We start from the raw sequence: 10,711 nt of genomic DNA on the forward strand, positions 1-10,711 counted from the left end.
TATATGTATAATTAAAATAATATAATATTATTAATAAAATGATGCATACAAATTATAAATTAATTTAAAATTAAAAGTAAAAAGCAATCAATTATTATAGTATATTTACTTTAGAAATATTTATACCCGTGCACGGAATACTCACCTAGTCATTTAATATTTACGGTTCAGTTGAAATAAATAATTATAATATAATATATCCAAAAAATAATTGAATTGGTCGTAAGCAAAACCAGAAGTTTGTTAAAACAATCTTCAATTTCTTATACATATTAATGACAAAAAGATCTTACACTTATAAAAAAAATATATTAATTAGTTATTATAAATTTAATATTTTATAAATATTTTAAATTTTTGCATAACACCGGACAATCATCTAGTGCTTCATTTAAAACTCGGGTTCATATACGTCCAAAACCGCTTCGATTTCACCATAATTGACCTAAGAAATCAAGAGATTCTAAAACCCTGTTTTTCTAGTATTAAGTCTGTAGCAGTATTTTTGAACCCGACCCAGATCCGCGGTCGAACCGGTAAATTTGGTGATTTGGTATGTAATTTGGTTTGGGTTTTAGGAAAAAACCCATTATTAAAAACCCGATAAAACCCACAAAACTGTTAAAACCCGAAACCCAACTACCGATTTAACCACTGGTTGAACCAATACGTAACTTTTAATTACTATTTTTTGGATTTTTTATTTATATTAGTAGAAATTGTTTTTTATTCTAGTTAAGAAGTTAGGCTTTTAGTTTTTATATAAAAAATCATATGATCATGTGGATTTATTATGAATCTATTAATAAAACTAGTTGTTGTGATTTGGGATTAGTTTATTTTGTTATGGATAATCTATTACAATTTTATGTTGTACTTTTAGCTTATTTGGATTTAAAGTTTAATTTTATTATTCACATTAGACATTTAAATACTTAACAATTTTAAGCCTTGATATATTTTTATTATATGTCGTAACTCTTATTAAATTTTTTTTTTAAATAGTTTAAATTATTTTTATTTTTGATATTTTTATGTGAAATGAAAATAAAAATAAAGAAAACAAAAGTTACATATTTTTCCAACTGTTTTTTAAAACATATATTATTTCTTATGTTTTTCAATAGCTAATTTATTATTATATAACAAAATTTATTAATTTATTAATTTATTAACCAACGGTTCGCCCGCGGTCAACTCAATAACTCAGTGACTCGGTCTGTTGTCTTCGGACCGGGTTCCAAAACATTGGTGTAGTGGATTTTATTTTTTTCTGTAGACCAAAAATATTTAGATGCAAACTGTAAATAAAAATTATGCATATGTTTAACTGTTAAAGAAACGAGTGACGACAGTTTTAACTTTTAGAGCAGGAATCTATGTTTTATGAGGAAAGAAAAGAAAGTACAACGATTCTGATATCCGTCAATAAACTAAAAGGACGAACAGTTAACAATAATTATTCGAGGCACCAACCTGCTATCCCAAACAACTTTTAGTATTTAAAGCCAGTACTCTCTAAATTCTTTTTTTTTTTGGTGCAACTTACTCTCTAAATTCTAAAACTTGATTAAAAACTATAAAAATTCCCGTTTGATCTCTATACTATCTCCATTTTATTGTTTCGACGCTGGATTCCATCCGAATGCGTACCACAGTCCAAATATAATTTAGAAAATGTTGTTTGTTTTGCTTTCACCTGAGAGTAATTATAGTTAACAAACTACACCGACAATTAAATGAAGTGAGTAACTGTAATTTGGGGGACGATTAAGACATTGAAATTAGTATAACCCAAACTAATTTCAGATTCTCTAAACCATTAAAGCATACATACTTATGGAGAATGGAATAAGTTTAAATTCAGTAGTGTATATCCTCTCCGTTTTATTAAATTAGATGTTTTAGAAAAAAAATTGTTTCACAAAGATATATTTTTGTATTTTTTATGAAAAAATGTGATATTCAACAAAATTAGTTGAATTTATTGAATTACTATTGTTTAAAATTATTGAAAATTGAAAATTACAGAAAATAATACATTTATTATAGTGATTTAATGTATTTTTTTTAATATGTGTGAAAACACTAAAATGTCTATCTTTATGAAACGGAAAGAGTATTATAACTTGATGTTTTTTTGTCATCTGTTGTATTATAACTTGGTGGTTAGTTAAAAGAATCACATATGATTAGAAAATCACTTACTCTTTTAGTCAACAACCAATCAGCATCTTATACGATTCTCCTATACTCTATGCATGAAATTAAAAGTTTACACGAAGCTTTAAAACATTATAGTCAATTTGTTACGTGATAAGGAAAACTAAACGTTTAGAAAGCCCATATGACTTCTTCAAAAAGAAGATAGTATTCCGGTCTTAATTAAAACTATACGATGCAATTTTGGTGTTTTTAATACACAACAAGAGAGTGACCCGCCCTCGGGTATATTATTGATGCCCAAATATATTGATGCAGTTAGGTGAGAACTGATGTGGTGGTTATTAGGTTAACTGATGCGGTGGTTATTGTATAAAGTTTGTATTTTTCTTATATACAGTTATCATATCAAAAGGTAGGTATATGGAAAATATTTGTTGGACTAAACTAGTATCAATAGGTCACACTTGTGTTTTAATAGAATAGATGATTTAGCTTCTTTTTTTTGTTTCCGTTTCTCATCTTCTATATTTAATAGATGTTTTCCCAGAAAATTATTGATGCAGCGCATCTCGTCGTTTTACTTCATCGGTTTAGTTCCAAAACCGAGTTGGGTTTTATTTTATTATTTGTGTACGATTTCATGTTTATCTCATAGTTTTTTTATTTGTTGTAAAACCATAGTTTTGTTTTTCCTTGTTAGATTAGATAAACATCTGATCAGTTGGTAGCTAGGGATTTGTTTTACCTCTTTATAAAACAACACTATTTATCTATTTTCGCAGCAGAGCTCTCACGTTAATAGTTAGAGTGGTTAATATCGTTTATAACCTTAATGATAAAATATATAAATTAGTTAAAAAAAAACGAATAAAATTTATTTTGATTAGAAAATTTATTAAAATTAATAATAATACGAATTATCAAAAATCTAAAAGTATAGTTTATTTAAAAAAGATAATCCATATATCGATTTTGTTGCTATCCAAAAATATCATTTAATAAAAAAAATAAAAATTCAAAAACCCGAAAAAACATAACTAAATATTTATCAAGTAAAATTCTTAATTTATATAACTGAAAACGAATATTGAGTGGTTTTTAAGATTTATTTATTAATAATGAATATAGTGATTTTCAAAAAAATGTATAATACATAATAATTTTCAAATGAAAACATAAATAATAATTTATCGTTATAGGTTATCCAAATATTAATAATTAATTATATTATATTTAAGTCCATTGATAAGGATTTTTTACAATCCTATGTCAAAATAGTATAGTTGAGTGTCAATTTAATTCTAAGTGATCATGATATAAAGAGAATACAAATGAATGCTTAATCTAAGTGCAATCACTGATGTAAACAAGTGACAAGTACTAACAAGACTATGCAAAACTTAAACTTTCAATCAATGAAAGAAGGTAGGACTCATGGGATTAGGCATTTGACTTCAAGTGACTAAGATCCAATCTAGAGTGGCAAGCTATCAATCAATAAGTTTCCGTAAGTCCAGACAACAATACTAAACAAGTTCTTGTCAAGATAAATGCTCATTTGTTTCCATTAATCAAACATCAAATGTCTTTGGCTTAATTAACTCAAGCAATCATTAAGAACAAGTCTACTAATTATCTAAGCTTCCCTAACATCAAATGTCTTTGGTTAAGCAGGCAAAGAGCAAGGTTGAGTTGGTTCAAACATTTCATCAAACACCTTCCGGTGTGAAATGTCTAAAGCTCTAGTTTATAGAGATCAAGTCTAAACTAGCATTAAGAACATTCCACAAGAAATGAAATAGATAGATCTACTACTAAACACTCTAGATCTTCACTTAATCACTCTAATTAATCTTACCTATGAATTCAAAAGGTAACTACTCACTAATAGACATGATAAACCCAAAAACCAATAGTGATTGAAGGTTAATCATGATTAGTGATCAAGATAATCCAATAAACACAAGAAATAAAGATAAAAAGAAGCTAAAGATTGAATCTTTCACCAAAATAAGTTTGTGTTTAGAGAGAAAACATGATAAGTCCCAAAATTAGGTCTAAAGGGTATTTATAGAAGTCTAAAAACGAGTTGGGTCAACCCAACAAACCTGGGTCGACCCAATAAAAAGTAGTTTTCACCGCCTGTAGCGACTTGGTCTTCCCACTACAAGCTGGTCGCTAGCGATGTTTTTTCTCTTCAGGATCTGTAGCGAACTCTCCATTTCGCTACGGTGGTCGCTACCAAAGCTCGGGTGGTGTCCTAGCAACGTTGGCTTGTCGTTATGCTCATGTCGCTACGAATACTTAGTCATTTTTTGGTGTTTGGCTGTTCTTCTCATAGCGACCAGGTGGGGTTGCTACGCATGTCGCTACCAAATCTCGGGTGGCGTCTTAGCGATTTGATGAAGTCACTACAGCTACGTCGCTACGGTACTTTGCACCAGAAAGTGATCTACGCTCCAAACATCTCTCTTTCGGCCCAAAAACATCTCAAATGCCTCCAAAGTCACCAACAAGCATCTCCAATACCTAATATAGACATATGCAATGCAATGCAACCTAAATGTATTCTAAATGCATCGAAATGATCAACAAGAGAACTAAAATGAAGCTTAAAACCATGTAAATACACATGATATCATCCGTATGCGCGGGTGAAACATGATGTAAAAGAGTCATGTTTTATAATATAATCTCAGAGCTTTTCAAGTTCATCTTGCTTGTTTATCGGCCATTAAAGTGGGATATCAAATCATACTTCCAACTATAAACAAATACTAGATTTTGACCCGCACGTCCGTGCGGATATTTTTTCATTTTATAAATGTATTTGATATTATTACAAATATTTTAAATGTATAATTTTGATTTGAATATTATATATTATATATCTCTAAATATTATTGTTTATTCTTATTTGGTATTATTAATATATAGTGATTTGTTTAATACATTTTACTTTGTTATAATTTTTATTACTTACGAATATATTTTCGAGTTAGGTACAATAAAATAACAATCTGAAATAATCAAATAGAGAATCTCCTCCAAAATATATTTTTTCTTTAATTAATAAATTTGCATATAATACATTTTTAAATTTTATTTATTTATATTATAGAAAATATATGCGTTTAAGATAATTTATATTTAGATAGTTTACTAATTATAACTCATTCTAGTGATGAGTGATAATTTATTTAAAATATATATTTTTTTAAAATATGTTAATTTACCTATTCAATATAATTTTGTCATATTTAATTCATAAATCACTTTTATTTTCATATAATACATAACATAATTATAAAATTTATAGAATTTTTGTTTTCTTGTTTTAAAACAAAATTTAATTAACATTGATTTATAATAATATTATATTACTAATTACGAAATTAATTAATGTGTTATTTTATTAAAACATATTTTAATTTTAATAATATTTTGTTAGATTTTTTCTCAACAGATTTTGTTATAATCTAAAAATAAAAAAAATATAATTGGTTTATTATTAATGTTTATAATCAAATATGTCGTATTAACTAATTGTTTAAATGATCTTACTATAACTTGTTAATTGTAGATACAAATAGTACCCTAAATTAATAGATTAGATATTTACGTTTGAATTAATTGAACATGTCAGCATGTACTCACTTCTAAAGTCCATGGACTTTTGCGGATTGAAGGCTGCAATCATTACATAAAAATAGCTATAAGCCAAAATATGTAACTTTACATGATTATTATTAATAAGGGGACCAAACAAACCACAACCAAAGAACTCGCAAAGAAGACCTTAAATTTTGTTGACTCAACACTTTATTCAAACAGCAAGCACACAATACATGTCTCTATACATATCCCACTGACACCATTATAATTAAGGACCATGTCTGCCTCTGGACCACTTTTAATTTGGACCTCTATCAAGCAGTCTTAACAAAAGGGTAAATTTCATACCGAAAGTTACAACTGCCACCCACAACTCTCCCTCCTTCTTTACCGTCGCAGCAGTTAGGAAGCTCCCCGATAATCCCAACCAAACATGCCTTGCAACTGTCACTCCTCAAGTCTCTCGTACACTGCACTAATCCGTACAGCTTCTTCTCCCCGAGACTCTTTTCCCCTGTGGCAAACAGCTTCTGGTTGCCTCCAGCAGTTGCTTTTTTCGTCAGCTCAGTTAAAAGAGCTTTGGTCTGCGTGTTGAACGATGCTGGATTGCTCACGTTGTTGACGTTGTACAGATAGAACCTGTTCTCGTAATCAATCTTTCCGAAGAAATTGGTCGATGAATACTTGACTAGACAGTTGTCGTACCATATTATTCCTGCCTTGTTATTCGGACATCTCTTACGTAGCTGTCAAATAACACCAACATCAGGAAATATACACAAACTCGATCGTATAATACTCTTTCTATTCCAACTCTAAAATACCTTTGTCTATTACTTCTTTTGTCACACACAAAGTGTAGTTTATAGCTATTATTTTTTGTTGAAAAGAAAGTCTTACATTTTCAAAACTCAATTATATTTTCTCTCTTATTCAAAGCTAATAAAATTCAAGTTATATCACAATTCAGTTAATAGTATATATTACCCCTTCTGCATCGAGTAATAAAAGTTCTTTTAAAAGTTTGTTAGTGTTCAAAAAATTTTAATTCTAAGGAAAGTGTAACAACCCGTCCCGTGGATCTCATGCTAACTCTGCAGAGCATCGACCCTAACCCTTCACCTGTAAGAGTTCTAAGCTCTCCTCAGGTAGGCTATTGATACGTTTGGCATTCTTCAAACCCAAAACCTCATTCTTTAACAACATTATCACATGACAAGTTGTCACCAATTGATGTAACATTCCGATTTCTGGTATATGTGGAAAGAATTAAGATAATTGATTTGACTACCTATATCACCAAAGTTGACTTACCTTTTCCGTCACACATCAATTTGAAACTCCAAGGTTAATCGTGTTTGGGCTGCAGTAGTGAAAGAATGAGTAACCTACCAGGAAGTGATTTGTGATACCGTGTGAGTAAAGCCAAAACACGGAAAAAGGTCATGTGGTGATTGCAGGATCAGTAAACAATGATTTCGAGCATTTGAAAAATTCAACGTACTGTCTATCAGACGGTATGAGTCCACGGGCTGAATAAGCGGACGTGGTGGTCCATTAGCCGTGGGCAGGCGGGGCGTTACGAAAAGATTTTAAGGATTTGATATATTTGTTATTAAGGTACGATTCTTTTATACGTAAATGATCACCTCTCCAAATATGTTTCTATACGCTTCTGAGATTTATCGACAAAATATATATGTATTTGAATACAGTATTATAATATTACCTCTGGAATGGCCGTTGCCAGACAGGTTCGGCAGTCAGAAGGAGAGGCATCGCCGCGGCATAGGCCCAAACCATTGACGTTGTCAGGTTTGTTGCCAGTCGAGAGAGCGGCAAACCCGTTTGATGGAACACTGTAAGAGAGACGAGGAAAGAGACTGTTGAGATTTGACTCGTATGGACTCCTCGAAGTGAAGTTCCCTTCAATGTCAGAACACTTGTGGTAGAGGAACGCATTGTCCTGACTTTGGGACAAAACGCTGTGTATAGAGAGAAGTTGTATGGCCAAGGCCAATAGAGGGAGTGAAACGATGCGTTTAAACGAGGAGGATGAAGGCATTGTTTAGAAATGATTATAGGTTTTTTTGGGTAGGAGTAATGTTGAGGTTCAGGTGGATTATATAGTGCTGCTGAATGATCGTCGGTTTTGGGTGGTCTTTAAGTTAATTATTTAATAATATTATTAGAAGAGTAGTTGAAGTGTTCATTTTTGTACGATTTGGATTTGGGCATATTCAAAGCTTGAGAATGGATGTTTCTTTTCAACCAAAAAAGTCAATTTAGGTGATTTGGCTTCATCAGAGTCTAGAATAAAATAAAAATGTGACGGTGATGAAAAAGGGAGTTGACGCTTGGTATTGCGGCCACGAGTGGGTCGATGAACATTCAAAACTTTGACTAAGTGTAACTTATAATACGTCCGGTGCCAACCTAAATTGATGACATACGATATAATGATGTTGAGGATTAGTATTGTTGACTCTCTAGAAACGATTTTTTATAGGAACATAAAATTCGTTTCTAGAATGTCAACAATACACATATATATATATACTAGAGCAATCCCGTGCTTCGCGTAGGATATTGTATATTTTGTTTTAGACATTAATTTGAAATATTTTATCATAACTGTTTTGTTGTTTCATCTTTTTTTTTAATTTAAAATATTTGATGTTACAATATTCAATTTCTAGTTTCGTTGCGATTAACTAATTTTCTGTAATTCGCTCTTTGAAAGGGTTTTTTGAGGATATATTTCTTTATGCGGTATAGATCTTTTGATATGTTTGTTGTATTTTAGATTATTTATTTTTATTTTAACTTTAATATTTTTATTTTCAGATTTTTTCACTGGGTCTCTTTTTCATACTATGCAAATAGTTATTATCTTTAATTTTCATAGATAGGTTTGAAGTTTATTGGAAATCATGTTGTAGCATTTTGAAAAAAAATACATTTTTAGATATAAAAACTTTAGTCTCTTGATTATATTATAGAATGTTTTTTCATATTTTGTTTTTATATTCTTTGTTTTATTTGTTATATTTATTTTATTTGCTATATTTATTATGTTTGATTATGTGTAAATTATTTGTTGTACTTTTCAGTATATTATTAGTTTCTTTAACCTAAGTTTAATGATTAAAAAAAAGGTTGACAAAAAAACACTCTTTTAATTTTGGTTGATTTTATTTTGATAAAAATGAAGAGGTAATACATTAATGCATTCTCTTAATTTGTATTTTTATAAATTTTTCTTAATATTTTTATTAATTTTAAATTTATATTGTATATATATATATATATAAATCTCATTAAATTGAAAATTTTCAATTTGTTTTATATTTTATATTTTCTTTTTTTCTTTTATATTGTTTTTAAAATTCTATTTAATTATGTATTAACTTTTAATGTTGGTGTTCTATCGAATTTTCAATTCATCTAAGTTTAAATTTTATGACCAAGAAAAATTTCAAATAGATTCATTAATTTTTTGTGGCTTAAATTTGATGAAATTGTAAAATCAATATCCAAATAGATTTTTCTTATTTTCTTACGATTTTTTTTCTTTTAAATCTTTAAATTATAATGATCATTATAAATAAATACATAATATATATAAAGGACTATGCGAGAGAAAAAGGCGACGGAAAAGGCGATTGATAAACGGTTAACGTTATTGAGGTTTCTCGCCACGATCTGTGTGGTTGAGAGTGATGTTGATGACAGAGAGGGGTTTGCTAGGCGGTTTACACCCACGATGTCAAGTATCTCCATGAGGGAACCACTCTCGCTTCGTGATGGAACGGTTGGGAAGAGATTGAAATTCTATTTAAACCCTAATCTATGGGTAATTACTCCCAAATCTCACCCAATTTCTCATCTAGCGACACTGCTATACTTTTTCTGGAAATTTTTCATCACTCTTAAATCAATGGCGGATGGTATTCGACGAGCGATGCAAGATATTGATTTGGGGGCTTCTGAAGCACCAGTGGTGATGCCCATGGAGATGGTGCGTCAAGCGGCGGAAGAGAATCGGTTCATCATTGTGGGCCGACCAGTCATGCCTCGTAAGCAAAACCTAAGGGCAATTGTAGCTTCCATGCCTCGGAGTTGGGGACTTGAAGGAATTGTTCGAGGCAGAATCACTGAAGGAAGACGCTTTCAGTTCGTCTTCCCGTCGGAGGAAGCAATGGAAACTGTTTTCAGAAGAGGACCGTGGGCGTATGCAGAGAGAATGCTGGTTCTCCAAAGGTGGACACCTCTCATGGATATGGGAATGATGGATTACATACCATTCTGGGTCCAAATCAGAGGCATACCATTGCAGTTTATGAATCGGGAAGTCATCCTCTACATTGCTCGAATAATGGGCCAGTATACTCAGATGGAGTATAATGAGGAAACAGGAGGACGGTTGGAGTTTGTTAGGGTTCGTTTGAACTGGAACATCAATCACCCTTTGCAGTTCCAGCGAAATTTCCAATTTGTTCCTGGTGAGAATACCCTGCTATGCTTCCAATATGAGCGGCTTCGTGGCTTCTGTGAAGTATGTGGTTTCATCAAGCATGACACTGGTGCTTGTGTCATCAACAATGGAGGTGTTGCGCCAGATGCAGGGGATGATGATAGTGGTGATGATCAAGATGATGTTGAACGTGTCCCTAATCATGGTGTCATCATCGAGGAGATCAATGAGGAGGCTACTGGACAGGAGGATGAGCCTATTGGACAGGAAGAGGAGGCACCAACAGATCCAGTCCAGGAAGAGTACACTACAAGAAAACATCAAGGATTCTGAGGGAAAAAATCGTCAGAATTTCGTCGTAATAACGTTATTCCGACGACATACCGACGAAACACGCCGTCGGAAGTAATTCCTCGGAATTTCTTTTTTCCTCGGAAATCCCTCGGAATTTTC

General features: G+C 31.2%; 2 protein-coding genes across 2 annotated transcripts in view; one reads left to right on the forward strand and one right to left on the reverse strand.

Moving 5' to 3' along the window:
* Positions 1 to 5,880: 5,880 nt before the first annotated feature.
* On the reverse strand, positions 5,881 to 7,887 carry LOC106292705 (cysteine-rich repeat secretory protein 38). The gene is made up of 2 exons (XM_013728345.1): positions 7,511 to 7,887; positions 5,881 to 6,527 (listed from the first exon to the last, which is right to left on the reverse strand). Exons 1-2 carry the CDS (start codon positions 7,844 to 7,846, stop codon positions 6,096 to 6,098), a joined length of 768 nt encoding a protein of 255 aa, XP_013583799.1. The 5' UTR covers positions 7,847 to 7,887; the 3' UTR covers positions 5,881 to 6,095.
* Positions 7,888 to 9,415: 1,528 nt separating this feature from the next.
* The window catches only part of LOC106344999, a 2,042-nt gene continuing 746 nt past the window's right edge, over positions 9,416 to 10,711 (forward strand). The window contains exon 1 of the mRNA XM_013784278.1: positions 9,416 to 10,560. Coding sequence (XP_013639732.1) covers positions 9,416 to 10,560 — 1,145 coding nt within the window. The remainder of the gene's footprint in view (positions 10,561 to 10,711) is intronic.

The sequence above is a fragment of the Brassica oleracea genome, chromosome C5 (genome assembly GCF_000695525.1).
Source record: "Brassica oleracea var. oleracea cultivar TO1000 chromosome C5, BOL, whole genome shotgun sequence".
Lineage (NCBI taxonomy): Eukaryota > Viridiplantae > Streptophyta > Magnoliopsida > Brassicales > Brassicaceae > Brassica > Brassica oleracea.

Coding starts and splice junctions, on each gene's coding strand:
- LOC106292705 (XM_013728345.1), bottom strand. CDS start 7,846: ATGCCTTCATCCTCCTCGTTTAAACGCATCGTTTCACTCCCTCTATTG. Junction 6,528..7,510: donor TGGCAACGGCCATTCCAGAG/GTAATATTATAA, acceptor GTTATTTGACAG/CTACGTAAGAGATGTCCGAA.